Source organism: Manacus candei, unplaced genomic scaffold (genome assembly GCF_025592945.1).
Source record: "Manacus candei isolate 608988 ecotype Guabito, Panama unplaced genomic scaffold, ASM2559294v1 h1tg000073l, whole genome shotgun sequence".
Taxonomy (NCBI): Eukaryota; Metazoa; Chordata; class Aves; order Passeriformes; family Pipridae; genus Manacus; species Manacus candei.
The window spans coordinates 4,841,328-4,859,936 of record NW_026138121.1 but is presented as its reverse complement, the minus strand read 5'-3'; the positions used below and the strand labels follow the sequence as shown (position 1 = coordinate 4,859,936).

At 50.3% G+C, this 18,609-nt stretch overlaps 1 protein-coding gene across 1 annotated transcript; it reads right to left on the bottom strand.

The window, feature by feature from the left end:
• Positions 1-9,370: 9,370 nt before the first annotated feature.
• PNPLA1 (patatin like phospholipase domain containing 1) lies at positions 9,371-18,334 on the bottom strand. Its single transcript, XM_051808773.1, has 9 exons — positions 18,044-18,334; positions 14,720-14,952; positions 13,538-13,603; positions 11,387-11,599; positions 10,900-10,960; positions 10,678-10,818; positions 10,303-10,396; positions 9,929-10,039; positions 9,371-9,397 (listed from the first exon to the last, which is right to left on the bottom strand). The coding sequence occupies exons 1-9, from the start codon at positions 18,243-18,245 to the stop codon at positions 9,394-9,396; spliced, it is 1,125 nt and encodes a 374-aa protein (XP_051664733.1). The 5' UTR covers positions 18,246-18,334; the 3' UTR covers positions 9,371-9,393.
• Between the last annotated feature and the right edge of the window lie 275 nt (positions 18,335-18,609).

The following is an 18,609-nucleotide window of genomic DNA, read 5'->3' as shown; positions in this document are numbered from 1 at the left end:
GGCAGAGCAGAGAGGGGCCGAGAAACAGCTTCTGCATTTCCCCAGCAGGATTTCCCCCTCACTGTTTATGCCACCTGGGCCACTCCTATTCAGACCACCTGGATTTCTCCCACATTTCGAGCCCCACCTTGGAGGTCTGGGTACCTCACTCTGACACAAAGCTCACCCTGGGCTGTGTAATAGGTTTACAGTTCAATTTTTTTTCCAGCTCCTTGGCCCTCCATGAGGAGCAGTCCAAGGGTTTGAAAGCCAGGGAGACGTGGCAGCACCTGCTAGGAGGGAATAAGCAGGTGGAGGCTTGGCTTCCCTCTGCTTTTCCTAAGCACTTTGTACCTAGGGCTTAGATAAACACCATTTACTTCTTGGTGCTGCAAGACTGGGCACGGATTTACAAACTATCTCAATAGTACAGACATGCAATTAGGAGTCAAACGTGGCCTGTGTGGCCTGATCCATGGGTTTGGTTTGGGATTGCAGTGACAGGGCTGTCCAGCTGTGTTTGGAAAGCAGTGCAATAACGGGTCACACTTCTGGCTCCCTGCTCCTGCTGCTGATTTAGGGGAGGAGGGATTGAACCCAAGGCTGGAAGCAGTGGGAATGCTGGTGCTTCTGCAAGGCTGGCTCTGTTTTTTTTAACCCAGGTCACGGAGTTGGGCATCAAAGTTTTCCTTAAGCTCAGGAGCTTTGTGTGCCTTACCACGAAGTAAGTGGGTTTCAAGTGCCACATCCCTCTTGCACCCCATAAGCAGCTCAGAGCAGCTTCTGGGATCAACCCTCTCACTGCAGTTAATTCTTCAGTGTCCCTTGCACTAAAGAGCAGATGGAAAATTATTTGCAGTGCATTTGTGCTCTTCACTAGTCACGGAATATACTTGTTCCTCTCCTGACTCTTCAGTTTTACTTTGCTCTTTTCCCCCTGCAGCTCAGCAGTGGGATCTGCAATGGGCCCACAGGGTGTGTGCAGGGAGCTTAGTGGCTCCTGGGTGGAGCTTGGTGGTGACAGACACTGCTCCCGGGGGGAATTTGGGCTGGATTAACACCGGGGAACGGTTTGGGGGTTAGTGGAGACCACAGCCCAGCCTCTTTGTCACCCCCAGGGGTATTTTGCAGCTCCTTTGCATAGATCAGGGCAGTACCGAGCCACCAAACTCCTCCAGCACTGCCTCAAAACACAGCAAGGGGGAAAGAAGCATCTCCAAAGTGGTTTTGGAAGCCTTTTTGCCTGAGGATATTGGGTAGATTTTCCAGAGAAATATATCCAAGTTGATGATGTTGGTTGTGTTGTCCAGTTGCCTCTGACCTTGCCCAGCTCAGAGCTGGTTTTCCCTGTAGGAGTTTCCCCATGTCTCTCCAGGGTGCAGGGCTAAGAAGGTTTTGCATTTTGGGGTGGATAATCAGTAAATCACTGGGTTTGACAGACTTTTTCGCCCCTCCTCTTTACTTCTTTACGAACCTGCTGCTCCACTGAAACCTTGGCCATTTAGGAGGCAGGTGAAGCCAAAAGTTGTTACCTGGACTCTGTATTTTTACCCTTTATTTAAGCAAACTTGGACCCTGAAATTGTGAAACGAGGAAAACAACCTGGGTTGTGATTTTTTTTAGTAATCCAACCACCCTTTCCACTCCCTGGGATGGGGTTTGGTAACGTGTTACAAATGGGGCAAGAGAGCTTTGGGGAGCATCTTGCAAGACTCACACCAGGAAATATTTGTTGATTCCTACCTCCCAAGAGGCTGGAATTTCGTGCTGGTACCCTGGGGTACCACTGGAGGAGTTTCACTACTTGGGGAAGCAGCTTTTCCCTCCTGAGGAATCATTTCTGGGCCCCCCCTGAGCTGCTTCCCCAACACATCAGTGTGACGTGTCCCCGTGCCCCGGGGCTGCCCAGCAGCTCAGTGCTCACCTCAGGCACCCTGCCATGTAATAATCTGATTTTAATGGGTGGCCTTAGGCATTAAGACATCACACCATCCACTTCTGCCCACTGCTGCTCTTTCACTGGACGTTTGGCTCGGAGATTTACGACCAACAGAGGGATATAAGACAGTGGGACACAGCTAAGGGTTGGCTGCCTCTGGAAAACCCTCTGAAGGTGTTGGGCAGCTGCTCTCTCGTGGCTGCAGTGCTTGGTGTTTGCAGAGATGATGAGGATAAGTGGAAAAGAGGGAAGACCTTACTCTATATTCTTTAGAGGTTGCAGTTTCTTGATTATATACGAAGCTGGAGTGTTGTCTGCTCTGCTGGAATTGTCTCCTGACATACTGAAATCTGCATCCAGGATCTATGGATCATCTTCAGGATCAATTATAGCTACAATTGGATTGTGTGGGTTTGATATAGGTAAGAGCTGTGCACTTCTGTCCATTCTGAGCCTAAAGAGATCAAATATCTTGGAATTTGGGAGTTGCAAAAGGGTTTTTTTTTAATTAGTCAGTGATTAATTCCTTAGAATTTTGCTTTATTGACTTCTGGAAGAGTGGAAAACATGAGTAAACTGACCAGCAGAGAGAAAACAGATTAGATATAATTATTAAATAAGTCATGCATCTTATTAATTTGAATTAATAGTAAGCATGTCTAATATAAGAAACAGAAGTTCTCTCCTTAATAAGTCATTTGGGCTTGCTGGTAGATTCTCAAAACACAGAGGGGAAAGAAAATACATCAGGGGGGAACACAGATTCAAGAACCAACAGGAGGAAAAGTTTTACAAAGGCTTCTTGTCAGTTTTCTCCCACATCTCCAAAAATTTTTAAGATGCCTTGTGGAGAAAATCAAGAGAAATGGGATAAGAAAACAAGATACTTCTGCTTCCTGCAATTTTGAAAGTCCTTGGAAAATTTGGGTCCACTCATGAGAGGCTTAGCCCTAATGAAAATAATGGCTCTGTGTGAGCATTTCACAAGGTGCTAAAATGCCCCTTTCCCAGGTGGAAGTGCAGCTCAGCAAGTACATAAATAATACATAATAGTATGTAACTAATCATATAAGGGATGTGGAATGATTGCTCTGCTTTGCTTCAGATGAGTTCGAGAATACCCTCCTCAGTTGTCTGACAACCTCCCTCTGGGGGCTTGTTCCTGGAAAAAGAGTCCATAAAGCCTTAAGGTATGGCCTAGACAAACACCTGCCTCCCAATGCCCACGAGCTGGTGTCTGGAAAGCTGCACATTGTCCTCACCCGTGTGCGCGACTGGAAAAGCGTGACCGTGTCCGAGTTTGCCTCCAAGGAGGACCTGATCCAGGTGGGAGCAGCCACAGCGTGGGAGATGTGTGGGATTTCCTGCCTGGCCATGCCCCACAGCACAGAGTCAGGGAATGGGTTGGGTTGGAAGGGACCTTAAAGCTCATCTCATTCCACCCCCTGCCATGGGCAGGGACACCTTCCACCAGCCCAGGTTGCTCCAAGCCCTGTCCAACCTGGCCTTGGACACTCCCAGGGATGGGGCAGCCACAGCTTCTCTGGGCACCCTGTGCCAGGGCCTCACCATCCTCGCTGTAAAAAACTTCTTCCTTATTTCTAATTTAAATCTCACCCTTTTTAGTTTCAAACCCAACCCTAACCCTTGTCTCATCCCAACAGGCCCTGGGGCCTCGCTGTAACCCACCCCATGATTCTGCCCTTACCCCTCTGAATCCAGACAGGGTCACAAGCTGAAATAATACAAACAATCAGCCCTTCTACTTGCTGGCTGAATTATCCTGAGTATGCAGGGAGCAAATTGAGGCATTTCACAGGTTCCCTTCCCACTTCTCCAGCCCTGGCTGTGGATATCAGGCGTGGTCTGGTGCCCAGTAGTGGTGCCCAATAACCCAGCTGGGGGGGTCTCTGTTTTGGCATTCACAGATGAGCCACCACTCCCAAGGGCAACAGGTTTTGTGGCTCTTTGCTCACCTCTGTCCTTCCTGTCTCACCCACAGGCCATACTGTGCAGCTGCTTCATCCCAGGGTATTTTGGATTTTTCCCTCCTAAGTACCGTGGGGTGGTGAGTACCTTGTGGTTTGGAGACTCTGTCCCAGGTCAGGCCAAGGGCCCCTCTAGGCTGTGCTCTTTCTCCAGTGGTGGCATTGAGGATGTTTACACCTGTGTTTGCCACCAAAGGTGCTCAGTGCCATGTTCCCACAGTGTCTACAGAGGGAGGAAGGTGCCCCAAAATCTGACCTTACTGCAAACTGAACGGACCCTCTCACAAAATTGTTCATCCTCCCCCTGTCCCCAGGGTTGGCTCAACTCCTTTCTGCTGCTCTTGCCTCCCAGTTAAAGAGTGCTTTTGTGGCTGGAAGGGAGGAGGTGGTGGGTGTGAACCTGGAGCACACAAAACTGTGCTGCTCCTTCGAAGGGCATCTCTGTACTCCCAGAGCCTCAGCCTGGGTGGGGAAGAAACCCCAAATGGGACACAGCACTGCTCTCCCTGACACCAGGAGGGCCCAGGGTTCCCTGCTGTCCCCCCTAGTGTTACGTGGACGGGGAACTGGCCATGTGGAAAGCTGACTTCGTGTCCCAGAACACCATCACCGTGTCTGCCTTCGCCGGCGAGTACGACATCTGCCCCCGGGACGGCGCCGCCGCCTTCCTCAACTTCCAGCTCTCTGACTGCACTTTGCACCTCTCCACGAGGAACCTCTGCCGCTTACAGCACATTTTTCAGCTCCCCAAACGCCAAGTGAGCTGCTCCTACAGGTACCCAGAGCCACGAGCCCCCTTTTGCCTGGCCCAGCTGCCCTGACTGGCACCTCCTCCCTGCAGGTCATGGACCGGTTTTTTGCCTCTGGCTACCAGGACACGGTCTGCTTCTTAAAGAGACTGAGTAAGTGACTGGGAGTGAGGAGCAGGTAGGTTGGAGGCTTCTCTCACATTTTTGGGTTGCTGACAGAAGGTAAGAGATGCTGCCAGTGCACCCAGAGGGTCCTGGGCAGAGGGATCCCTGCATCCCTGGCATTATAGGATTATTTGACTCCCAGCCTCTCCTGAAGCTCCCTGGTCACTCTCTGGTGATGTTTGGTCTTTTCTCTGCCACAGTGGGCATGGTAGAACTTTCTCCCATGGAACTCAGGCCCCCAGGACCTGGACAGAAATGCAGACTTATGTGCCCTGTGAGGTGTTTGATAACCCACTGATCACAAAGCAGCAAAGTTTGGTGATCCCTGATCCCCAAACCCAACTCCAGTTAACCACGGGGTCACCAGTATCCCTGTTTTCCAGTCAACCCTGTCACAGCTCACACTGCTGGAGAACAGGTTGTTGAGGAACAGGCAGTGAGAGCTGGATTCTCTTCCCAACAGTTGATTTCCCTGTAGATTACTTCAAAGGCTTTAAGCTTTCATTCACCAGTGGATCATATCAGAAAGGTGAGGAGCCCCTGCACTGGAAGCCAGAACTGAGAGAACTTTGCTCCAGAGCCACAGGCCCTGTGGAGGTCACTGAAGAGAATCGAGGGACCACCCAGGCAGAAGATGAAGCCCCACATCACCTTCACCACCCCCAGAAGGGTAAAGAACCAGCACTTCCTTTACCCCACCAGTTTCCACGGGCTAAGTGACACTTGGCCCAGGGCTGTCACTGCCAAAAGGGTTTCTCTGGGACTTTGGAGGCTCCAGAAAAGATGTGGGGACATCAGGAATGGGTAAAAAGGCCCCCCTGGGTCAGGGGTTATTAGTGAGGCTTTGTGCTGAACCTGTTTTAGGTGAGGATTAAGGCTTGTAGCTGGCTCAGAAGGGCTCTTTGGAAAAGCAGCTCTTTCCATGGAGAAAGCCATTTATTTATTCAGCTTGCAAGGTAATAACAGGTTCTGTCCACACATCCTTTCATTAAGGGTGTCTCAAGGGTTCCAGGGTCAAATCCAGATTTCTCCTTATCCACTCTGGTTGCAGCCAGAGAAATTCTGAGTGCAAGGAAGGCACATCAGAGCTGCAGGCAAACCTCTACCTGTATCATTTTTGAGCAACACAGGGCAGGTTTAAATCCAAGACTTGTAGTTTTCTGCAATCCTATGCAAAATAATGCCCTCTCCCATTTCAATTTTGAACAGAAAACCAGTGAATCCTCAGCATTTCAGTTCCCAGTTTGTGTTATTATTACTAGAGAAATACAAAGAAGTATCTGCTGGAATGCAACATTTTTTACAATTTTATTATTTATTTCCTTTTTGGTTTTGAGTCTTTCAACATTTCAGAATTTGTCAGCTTAGGTGAATTGTCACAGCTTTTTCAACATGCTGATTATTTAAAATGTTGCCACATAAATAAAAAGTAAAAAAAAAAAAAGACCTGAATATTGTTCTAGGAGGACCACACCAAACGAGGAATATGAAGTGGAAAGAGTAGAACTGTTACCCTTCCAGGTCTAAAAACAAAAGCTTGAAAAACATAAAATAAAAGCAAGGAAGATCTTTCCATGGAAAACAAACCAGCTCTAGGCCCACTAAGAAGTGCAGGACACAGTATGAGGCTGTTGCTTCCATGGTTGCATTTTTAAAGGCTCCATCACTCTGAGCTACGTGGAGCTTTTGGAAGCAACACAGTAGGAATGAGGCTTCTTTGGACTCCTGGGCTATCAGGAGTCTCTGTCTCTGGTTTGCAGCTGGGCTGCAACATTTTTCACTGAAATCAGGTCACCTGTGGGAGGAATCAAAACTCCTTTGTTAGGCCAGGGAGCAACCAAGAGGTGAGTCTGGGCTCTCAGTCTCCAGAGGAGAAACACAGGAGGTTTTCCATATCCATGAAGGAAAAGCCCCGGTGATCTAGGCCAGGAAAAGGCTGTTTTATTGTTTATCTGTGCAATATCACTGATGTTGCCAAATCAGCAGGGGGATAAACTTGTGAACAACTTGTACCTGATTTCTTGAGTAAGTCCTGTTTCCAAAGGACACAATCCACAAGGATTTGCCTCTCTATCCACATGCCCAGCAGGACAATTGCACAGGGAGTTGCACCCTCCTTAGTCCTTGCACTAGAAGCAGAGTCTGGCATAAAGCACCTGCAGCCAACAGCCAGGGCCACAGGCAGGACTGAGCACGGGCTTGGTTTTGTTTGGCTCCATTGCTTGGATCAGATTCTGGGATTCTTCCCTCCCCAGAGCTGGAGGAGCTCCTGCTGCCTTGGGATGCCTCCAAACCCTCATCCCATCCACCTGAGGCTTCACATTTCTGCTGAGTTCAATGGGGCAAACAGCAGCACAGTGGTGGGAGGGCAATATTTGAGGGATATCAAAACCTGCTTATCCTGTTGCCCTTTGGACAGCAGGAGGGAGGGAACAGCTCTGCTCAGGTACTTGAATCCAGTTTGTCTCACAGGAACTGCCAGAAGTGTCTGTCAGACAGAATAATGTGGTTTTCCTCCCTTTAGGGCCAGGCCAGCCACAGAAGAGCATTTTTGGCCCCGCTGCTGCCTTTAGCTCCAGTTTATCTTTCAAAGAGAGAATGAGGAACTTGCAGCCCAGCCTGAAGGCAGAGCCTGACCTGCACTGAGGAGCACAAGGATGTGACAGTGACAATGACATCACCAGCACAGGCAGGACCAACAGCCCCTTCTATCCCTGCCCCAGCCCCTGGTGCTTCCCATGACCCACCTTAAAGGAGGCATTCCAGAGTGGATCCATCCCAACTGGGTGCAGCTGGGTTTCCAGTCTGCTTCTTGGGGTGAAACAATGTCCTGCACAAGGTGATTCCAACTGATGCCAAGATTTATCCCTTGCCTCTGGCAAAGCCTCCTGCTGCCCTTAGCTCCAAGCTCGTGCAGAGGAGGCAGCACCAGCTGTGCTTCCTTGAAAAGGTGAGGGATTAATAAAGCAAAAACCAGCTGATTTGAATATTGAGTTGTCAAATATTTCTCTCTTAGCAAATCTCTGCAGGTTTGGAGCAGGAGGGCTTTTTGCTGGGACTGTTTTGGTTTGGGTGTTCCTTGTGGGTTGTTTTTTTGTTGAAGTTCTCCAAGTTTTACTGAGTTTTTATGACTAAGCATCACAGGGGCAGGTGGGACACACTGGGCAGTTCAAACTGTGCTCCTGTTTGTGGCTGAGATTTGCAGACACATTTAGTGGATTTGGGTGTCCAAAAAAAAAAAAAAAGGGAAAATTTTCTTTGGGGGATTTTAATTCCCATTTGAAGTGTAACTGCTTGAGTCTGACTGAAATGGGAATATCCTGCCTGGAGGTGCTTGCTAGGAAGCCCAGGACCTTTCCCACCCAAACCATTCCATGATTCTATGAAATAAGCATCCAGGTTTCTTTTTGCAAGCTCATTCCAGAGAAAATATTCCCAAGTCCCCGATTTCAACCAAAGATAGCAGAACTTGGTGTATTAATCTTTCACAGAGCATTCAGAGCTAACTTTGGATCTGTTTACATCAAAGCAGCCTTCAGCTGCTCCCCACATTCATACCTGGAGTCCCCAGGGCCCTCTGGATGAAACTTCCCTCTGTTCCTTTTCCCTTTGTGCAATTAAACAGGTTCTTTATTCACATAAACAGTTTGTGCTATTGGGATCCATTTGTTGTCCATTGGGAACCATCAAATAGGGGAGACTCAGGTTGAAGCCAACCCATCAGTCTCTGATGTGCAGCTCGGATTTGGGATAATTAAGAGAGCTGCCAGTTAATTCTCTGTACAGACCAGCAACACAGGGGGTGTTTGCCTGGGCCCTGCACTGTGGGTGGCTGCAAATTACAGACAATCCCCTGAAAAGAACTCATTTATCTGTGAAATGTCAGGGAATGCACAGACTGCAGGACTCTGAAGTAGGAGGAGGTTAATCTTCAGGTTTCTCCATTCTTGTCCACAGCTGCAAATTTGAGGGGGATCCAAATGTTCTCCCACCTCCACAGGCAGGAGAAGCAGAGCTGTGGGGGTGTGTGAAGCTCAAGGATAGAGAATTGGTAAAGTAACTTCAGAGAACTGGACAAAAATTGGTTCCTGCCCAGTGGGATGCTCCCTAAGGCTTCTCCCTTGCTCAGATGAAACTGCTCTGGAAGTTTTTGAGTGGGAGGAAAACACTTAAAATGTGGCCTTTCATGGCAAATTCCTGCCCTGTAATCTGCATTAAAAGAAGGGATGGGAGGCTGCTGGTGATGAGGAGGGAGAGAGGGGAAGGAAACAGGTGCTGGGCTGTGGGTGCCTGCAGGTGAAGCTGCCCAGTGGCTCCTGCAGCCTCTGCTGGGTCACAGGAGCAGCACCAGAGCTTTGCCTCGCCTGTCATGTTAGAGCAGGTCAGGCCCGAGCAGGGGCAGCAGCACTGGAGGCAGGATCAGCTCCCAGGCGAAAAAAAAACACCCTCCAAAATACTCCACAGAAACCCAGCAGCCGTGCTGGTGTGTGAGATGAGCTCTGGTCTCACCCTTCCCTTCCCGAGGCAGCGGAACCGAGCGGCATCAGAGACCCCCAGGGCCTGTCCAGGACAGTTACCTGTGGGGACAAAGGGACACCTGAGTCAAGATCCACAGACCAAGAGCAATGAGCAGCCCCAGGGGTGTGTGACACCAAAGGGCTTTCTCAGAGCTGAGCAGTTTGTGTGGAATCCTTCTGGGCGAGTCTCCTTCCAGCTGCTCATGAAGGGACTTGCAAGCAGGTTTTGGGGAGATACGACTTAAAAGCTGTCGGTGTGACGAGTTAAGTGCCTCAAATCCCTGAGAGTTTAGTGCCAAAACATGTCTCGGGATCTTGGTGAGCGTTCCTGATGTCGTGCCAGGACAAAGCCCAGCAGATAAATATCTGGAACACGATTATGTTGCAATAGGGAAGCAGCACTGAGCTGTTTTGTAGCTCCTTTGAGATATCAAAATAATATAATGGGGGGGAAAAATAGCTATTTTTAACGTGGGCTACTCCACATTTGGAGATTTTAGCCACGCTCAGCATCAGTGACCCATGGGTGAGGTCCCCCAGGGTTTCCCTCCTCTCCCTTTGCTGAGGGTTTGCATCCTCTGAGCTTCTCACCTCCTGTCCACGGCTCTCTTGGGCAAACCAGGCACCAAGGTTTGGAGGAGTTTATGGAGTCCTTGTACCAGGGAGGTGACACTTTCCAGCAGCCCCCACACCTTCTTCACCCTGCAAAAGTAAAATAAACAGCCTGAGTTTAATGATGGGCAAAGGCAGGAAAAGGTGTTAATGGTAAATGCACCCTGTAACAATCTTTTCCATAACCAAGTGATCCTGTGGTGTTCCCACCAGCCATACCCACTCTCCCTGAGAGTTTGCCTTCAGGGAACACTAAATCCCTTCATGTGTCCCTTCAGCTGTCTCACCACTGCTGAAGCCACGACCCCTGGTTGGTGTGTCATTCTCTGATGCCTCTCTCAGGGTGTTCTTACCCCTTCCTGAATAAAGCTGGAAGCCTGTATGGCTGCAACAGGATCCTGGCCAGGGGATCCTGCAGTCCATTCATCTGCTCCTTCTTCCACAAGCCTGTGCCCACAAACGACAACACAGAAGGAAATAAAGATCAGTAACAGAAAAAATCAGATAAATGCAAAAATCCCTCTTGTCCAGCTGCAGCTCAGGTAAATGCTTAAGCCCAGACCCAAGTCCAGCTTGAGCCACTCTTACAAAGCCTCTTTGTGAGCAGCTACTGCAGATGTAGAAATATTTACTATAATAAATAACTCAGTAGTGTCTGAAATATAACACTGCTCCTCTTGAGGGCTGCAGCAGCCCTAAACCCGAGCTCAGCACCCCAAATCCTCTACCTGGCAGGAAGTAAGGAGTCAGGCTCTCAGGGACCCTCCTGTACAGGCCGGGGTGTGTCCCCTTGGATTGGGTGGAGTTGTTCTTCCCACAGGTGCTGCCGAAGCGGAAATTTCCATCAAAGTAGTTGAACCCAAAGGCATCTGTGGGACACGGAGAGAAAGGGATGATGTTTGTGTCTGTCAAACATCTGCCCATCAATCAGGTCTTGGGGTGGCACTTACTGTTCCTGTACAGGAAAAGGGCAGTGTCCTGGTACCCCTGGGAGAAAATGTCGTTCAAGACCTGCAAGGAGAAAGACTTGAGGTCACTGAAGAGCCCCAACCCAGGCAGGGCAGTGCAGGATCTATCCAAAGCTGTTTGACCATGGAGGGTCGGGATGGCCCATTTGGGAAGGCAGCAAGCACAGGTTGGTTTCCAACCACAGAAACACTGGAATCACAGAATGGTTTGGGTTGGAAGGGACCTTAAAGATCATCTCATTCCATCTGGTCCTTTGCAGGTTGTGGACCCCCACCTCAGGTTGCCCACTCATCAGCAGTGTGTCCCCCCCAAATAATGTCCTTCCATAACAGATGGTGCTCCCTCCCACCTTTGAAATCTGATTAATAAGTGGTGGAGATTCAACTGAACCCTAAAGCTTGGGAAGGCAGGAGCAGAACTGATTTCTTTTAACCAAAACAAAGCTGGGAGAAGCCCTGGTGGGCTCACCATGGTGCTGGGAGGGAAGAGAGCGTAGCTGATCCTGCAGAGGTTCTCTATGGAGATCTGGACGCTGCCGTTGAAGATCTGGAAGCAGAAGAAGATGGCAGGACAGTCCCGGGGGCAGATGTCGAGCTCCCCAGTGAAGGGGGACACGGTGATCACGGGCTCCTCCAGGCTGGACACGGGCTGCAGGCCGGTGAACCCCCCGTCCACGTAGCGCTGAGGGCAGGAGCAGAGGGAGGGTTTGCTTTGAGGGTCATGGCAGTGTCACCAGGATGAGAACCAGCAGCTCCATGGGCAACATAGAATCATAGAATCATAGAATCACAGAATCAGCTGGGTTGGAAGGGACCTCTGAGATCATCAAGTCCAACCCTTGATCCAACCCCGCTGTGGTTCCCAGCCCATGGCACTGATGCCACATCCAGTCTTGTCTTAAAAACCTCCAGGGAGGGAGAATCCACCCCTTCCCTGGGCAGCCCATTCCAATGGCTGAGCACCCTCTCTGGAAAGAAATTCTTTCTAATCTCCAACCTAAACCTCCCCTGGCACAGCTTCAGACCCAGCCCTCTTGTCTTGCTGAGAGTTGCCTGGGAAAAGAGACCAACCCCCCCTGGCTCCCCCCTCCTGTCAGGGAGTTGCAGAGAGTGAGGAGGTCTCCCCTGAGCCTCCTCTTCTCCAGGCTGAACAGCCCCAGCTCCCTCAGCCTCTCCTCAGAGCACTTGTGCTCCAGTCCCTTCACCAGCCTCGTTGCTCTCCTCTGGACCTGCTCCAGGACCTCAATATCCTTCCTGAGCTGAGGGCCCAGAGCTGGGCACAGCACTCCAGGGGTGGCCTCACCAGTGCTGAGTCCAGGGGAAGAATCTCCCACCACAAACCAGTCCCAGCACGTCCTCTCTTCTTTCAACAGCATCTCTTCCCACCCTTACTCTTAATCCCAGGCTTTACGAGCTCCTCCAGCTGCCCCGCCTGTGGCACCCAGCCAGCCCCTTGACCAGGTGCTGTAATCCACAGCAGTTATTAAGATGGGAATATAATTATTTTAATTCACAAAGGTTTGTAAAAAAAAAAAAAATTGGCAGTTGTGAGCCAGTTCAAACATCACCAAACACACAGTGCTGTATAACTTTCAAGTCCTGAACTCGAGCAGCAGGGCTCCCACTTTAATAATTGTCTGTAAAGCCCTGGGGGATTGCTCACTGGGCAAGGAAAATGTCATTTGCTGTGTCCCAGAAGGAATCTAAATTTGCCATCCACCTCAGTGGGGTTTGAGGTTGCAGCTGATCAAGTTAAATGTTCATGAAGTGACAGTGCAGAGGGGCCTCACACAGCAATCATGGACCCAGGGAATGGTTTGAGTTGGAAGGGACCTCAAAGCTCATCCTGTTCCACCCCCTGCCATGGGCAGAGACACCTTCCACTAGCCCAGGTTGCTCCAAGCCCCGTCCAATCTGGCCTTGGACACTACCAGGGATGGAGACCTTAAAGCCCCTTCCAGTGCCTAGAGGGGCTCCAGGAGAGCTGGAGAGGAACTTTGGCCAAGGCCTGGAGTGACAGGACAAGGAGAATGGCTTTGCACTGCCAGAGGGGAGGGTTGGATGGGACATTGGGAAGGAATTGTTCCCTGTGAGGGTGGTGAGGCCCCGGCACAGGTTGCCCAGAGAAGCTGTGGCTGCCCCATCCCTGAAAGCTCTGGAAAACACTGACGTGCTCCTCCTTCAGCCAGACAAGCACAGGGTGTGAAAATGCACAGGGCTGGGGGAGGATCCTCCCACAGACTCTCGGTGTCTCAGCCATGCAGGTCTGCACCTGATCTCAGTGACACCTGCACTGCAGGCGGACCCTGCCCAGAATAAGTGGATTGTGTCTCTAATTCCTGAGCGTGGGATTCCTCTCAGCTCACGTTGGAGATCTGCAAGGCAAGACTGAGTCATCCACGCTCTGTCTGTGGGCAAAGCAGGAGAGGCCTCTCCACATGGCAATTCCACCCAGCTATCACCTTAGGATGGGATGGAGAACAAGCTGAAACGTTTATCCTTCTCCATTAGCTAAAGAAAAAGCCTGGACCTACATAGTCCACCCTGCTCAAGGGAACATAAAGTTCAAACCCAAGAACACGCTGCTGGGAGCGGGAGTTTTATTGGAAATATCACTCACCACTCCTCGGTAGGATGGAGGGATGAATCCACAGTAAATAGGAAGGAAGCAGCTGCAGAGGAGAGCCTGGGGGAGGAGAGGGATTGCAGAAGTCAATGTTCCTGTCAAAGTTCCCCTGGACAAAAGCTGTTGACTGGGTGCCTGAAAATTCAGCCTTGACGAAGTCTGGAGCCAGGCTGCCAGTGCCACCTGGACTGTGGCAAGAAAGGCTTCAAGAAGGGCAAAACAGCTCGTTTTGTTAAAGTTGAAATAATTCTCTTGAGCAGGGCAAAGCCCTTCAGATTTTAATTAATTTTAAAAATTAAATTTATTTAAATTTAATTAACATTGATTTAATTAAGCCCTGCCAGAATTAATAGGTGTAAATCTACATATCACTGTCCAACACTGCCCTGTGAGAGTGGCAAGGTGAAGCTTTGGGGCCATTGTTCATCTTTGCAGGTTTTTGGACAAAACCAAGACACCCTCACAACTCATCCTCATCCTGCTGGGATTTGTCAATGAGAAAGCCACTGCTGTGGCATTTGCAACTATATTCCAGCAACCCCATCAGCTGGGAATGAGCTCCCTGGGCTCCTGGGTTGCCTAGAAGAGGCACCACGGGGTGAACTCCAACATCTCCATGGAGTTGCCACCCTCTGCTGTCACCCTGTGACAAGTAAGTTTAAGACCTCACAGTCTTTGCCCTGGGATTCTTCCCCCAGGTAATTAACCAGATAATTAACTGCTTAATCAGCTGCTTGTTGTTTGGCTTTGTCCAGCTCTTGCCTCCCAGGAAAGTGCTGAGGCAATGAGGAAAACCACTGCCAATGGGATTTGGCTGAGGAGAGGCCTCTCCAGAGAGCTGAGCACTAACAGAGCTCTTAAAGAGTCATCAGCACTAATTAGAGCACCAACATCAGCTTTATGAGGCTGGAAAGAACCCTGCTGCTTTTTTAGCATGATTTGTTCCTGTCTGACTCTGGACCTCACATCTCCCTCCCTCCAAGAGTCAGGGAGCTTATTGTGGTGGGACCACAGCTCTGGCAGAGCTTCTTGATCCTCTCAGTAGAAAATCTGGCAAGCACTATAATGTTTATTACTCAGGGTAGAAAACAGTGCAGTTAAAAACATCAGTTCAGGTTCCTCCACCCCGAGCAGTGGGCAGAGATCTTCCTCAGCATCAGAGGAACGACTGTGTACCTGAATGAGCTCCTCTTTGGAGCTGAACTCCGAGGCCATGACATTCTGGCCATCTGCCACCCGTGTGAGTGAGATGTGCAGCCTCCCTGAAGCCAGCTGGTAGGAATCCTCTGGGAGCATTCGCTGCAGAACAGCCTTGATATTGGCCAGCAAGCTGCACTTGGGAGAGAGGGGGCCCAGGATGGTTTTCCTGACTTCTGCTGCCAGGGCAAAGAAAAATTCCTTCAGGTCATCTGAAACAGAGACAGGGGAAAGACAGAGAGAAAGTCAATATCCCTGCTGCCCTACCAGTTATATTTTTCATCCTATTCCTAACACTCCCCACAAATAAAGCCTCTTGCAGCCCTTCTGTGTGACCCCAGGATGACATTGCTGGGGAATGTTGTGGCAGGGCAGAAAAGGGGACATCACCCCCACGATGTCCTCAAAAGACAACGTGCTGCTGAGTGTGACCCCGTCTGTGAAATCCCCGTCTGCACCGGAGACAGGTGCTCAAGGGAGGGATTAGGGAAAGGTTCCAAAGAACTCTGCAGACAGAGTTAGAGGTGCCAATGTGACCTGCACAACACGTTCCTGCCTTCCACCTCCAGTTTTCCAGCTGCCTGGGGGGGATGGGATGGCTCACGGATGAGGATGAGGGGCACCTACTCTGTTTAGGGCTCTCCTGCAAGCCAAGTGTCCTGGGACTCCCCGCTCACCTGAGCTCCCCCAGCCACCTGTGAGATGGTGTTAATAACCATTACAAGTGTCTGCACATCCCAGGAGCTGGATTAAAGGAGCAGAGCCCCAGCAGAGCCCTGGCCAAAGGCTCAGGACACTCTGGGTTTTAAAGGCTGTGCAGTGATGGGGAGGAAGAGGAGTGCAGCAAACTCCTGATCCCAGGGAGGGAGTTTGGTCCGTTTGCTGACATGGGGAGCTCCCCTGGGGGAATATCCCACCTTGGGGGTTAAACTCCTTCAGCAGAAAGCTCATGTAGCTCCAAAAGAGCCATCCTTGCACCCAGGGGAGCTCCCTGGGCCCTGCACTGGCACGAAGCCTCAGCACCACGGCTTTGTAGGGGCAGAGGTTTCCATGCTGTCTCATGAGACTGCTTGGACAGACAGACGGATTAGATGGAGTGTCCCGAAGGCACCTGGAGCCACACAGGTATTAAGAGGGGTTATGTGTGTTTGAGCAGATGCTGAGGCCATGTGGTGATGATTAGTGCTTGTCAGGGTCACACGGGGTCCTCGGGGATCCCAAAAGAGCCAGGGACACCCCAGGGAGGTGGTGCACCCACAGGGCGCTGTCTGGCTGCTCTGCATCCTGGGAATGAGGAAAATGTGGAAAAACTGCCCACAAGCTGCTGGGTAGGAGGTGAGAGACAATCCCAGCTTGGGGGCTTTGGTTCGGGGCACGCAAGGGATGACCCTGGCAGCAGTGCCATGTCTGTCCCTGCCTGCAGCAGCTTGGTGACCAGGCATGTCCCCAGGAGATGACCTGTGGGGTGGCAGAGGACAGACTGGCTCGGGGAGCTCAGACCTCCTCACCCAGCCCAGGTCAGGGCAGGGGACAGGGACCTGACTGCAGCCACCCCATGGGACACCAAACACACCTTTCACCCTCTTTTTGCCCCAATGTGAATTGGACAGAGTTTGTGCCACTTTCATTTTCCTTATTAGAAACCCAACCAGCGTCATCACTACCCAAAATGTCTTTTCTTCCCCTGGGGAAGGTATTTTGAGCACAAGATCATCTCAACCCCTCTAAGTGGAGGGTGCCTTTCACCCCTACGGAAGCAGAGCCCTGTTTCAGGACTGGTACCCCCAGCAAGAGCAGTTCCTAAATTTATTTACCCTGCTGGACATCCCCAGCTCCATCCATTACACCAGCATGAGGAATCAGGAGGAAATTTTGGGGCCCTTGCTGATTTGTGGAGGAGTTTACCCCATATGGGCAGAAATGTTTATTTCTGCTCTTTCTAAATATATATATATATATATAAATATATGTATATACACTGCTGTTCCATCAGGCACATCCCACTGATGAGCCCTTGAGCTTTTACCACAGGGAAAGATGCTCCATTGTCTGGAAATGGGAATTGCACCACCTCTTCCCTTGTTCTGGGAAGGTTGGGTGGGATGACCCAAAGTGACATGCAAACAGGGCTGTCACCTCTGTGGATACCTGTGAACGCCACCCATGTCCCTTTGCTGCTGAGGAACCCAAGGGACCTGATCCATAGGGACAAAGGGCCTTTTCATGGGCATATCCCATGGAGATGCCAAGTCTGCAGCCATGTAGACTTTCTTTGGGGCACATCTCAGCACTCCTCAGACCTCGTAGCAGAAGGGAAGTTCGGCTCCTTCAGCAGGAGCAGGAAAATGAGCCAATGGAATACAGGCACATCCAGATTTCCCCACACAAGCATCTCCTCCCCATCTGACAGTGAACACTCAGACTGTCACAACCTGCTGTTTCCCCTTACACCACCCAAAATTGCTCCAGCTTGGCTGCCAAAAGTGACAACACCTCGGATTTCTTTGGTGCCTCACGAGCGACAGGAGTTATACCAGCATTGCATCCCTGCTGCCAAACACCCCTGAAATCCTCAGGAATGGCAGAACCCTCTTACTCTGCATTTTGGGAGTCAGAACCACTGCCTTTTTGGTGTTAGAAGACAAGGCCTCACTTCATTTGCAGCTCTGGGTGTACATGTGGCCAACAAAAATCCTGCCTCCACCCAGACACCAACACGTCATTTTTTCACCTGTTTATAAATTTTTAACAAATCTAAGGAAATTAATGTTCATTGGTTCTAAATTACATCATTCCTTTTCATTAATTAGTATTCTACCCACTATTGGTTATTAATGCCTCATTGCTCATGCTAGTTAGTTCATGCTTTTAGTCTTTTTGGTATCTTTAGTGGGGACTTTCTGACACAAACACTGAGCCTTTGTTAGACTTCTTTGTTACCTGCTGGTTTCTGCAAAAGGTCCTGGTCTCCAGATGTCCAGTTTCAACAACACATCTTTCTCTCACAGGCTTTGTTCACTGAAGCCTATCAAGGTTAACTTTAAAACTTACAGTTTTAGCCCTTTTCCCAAGCTGTGTTCTCACAAAAGTTGCTTATGGCAAAAAAAAAAGCGATTTAAGGCCTAACACGCAACCCGTGATCAACGAAAACAACTAATCAAAGGGCTCATTAGGACCATTAAAAAAGAATTAGGAAAGTTGTATCGTTTGCAACACCCCCCCCCCCCCCCCCCAGCACTTCGAGGCACCCTTTTTGGAATAAGAATCCCCACGGAAAGGAAAGGGAGGTGAGGGTCTCCTTACCCAGGCCGATCCCGCACACGACGGCGGCGGCGATCAGGGACCCCGCTGAGGATCCATAGACCTTGCAGGCAGATTTGAGGAGCTCGGGAGCCAGTTCCAGGAGGGACTGCACCACCCCGACCTGGTACAGGGCCAGGAAACCACTGCCCGAGAAGGAGAGCGAGAAAGGGGTGCTCGGAGCCCGGAGATCCTCCACAGCCATCCCGGGATCCAAGCGCTGGGTCCGGCTCGGTGTCTCGGGCTGTCCTTTTTCACCAGGTGAAACTCAGGCTCTCTTCTGCTCTACTCCCTCCAGGCTCATCTCTGGTGCAGAGGAGTCCAGAAGATGGATTTTCTGCCTCCTTTTATGACAGCTCCCCGAGGCGTTGAGATTCCTGAGCTATTTTAATTGCTGCCTGTGCTAAAAACAGAAATTTTCCCCTGATCAAAACAGCTCTTATAATCCTCAACCACAGCCAGGCTGATGCTCAGGGCTGAGTCAAGGCTCCCCTCTCATTCCAAGGGGTCTGCAGTGCCCCAGGAGCTCTCCCAGAGATAGTTCTGATGTTCCTGTGCCCGGCACAATT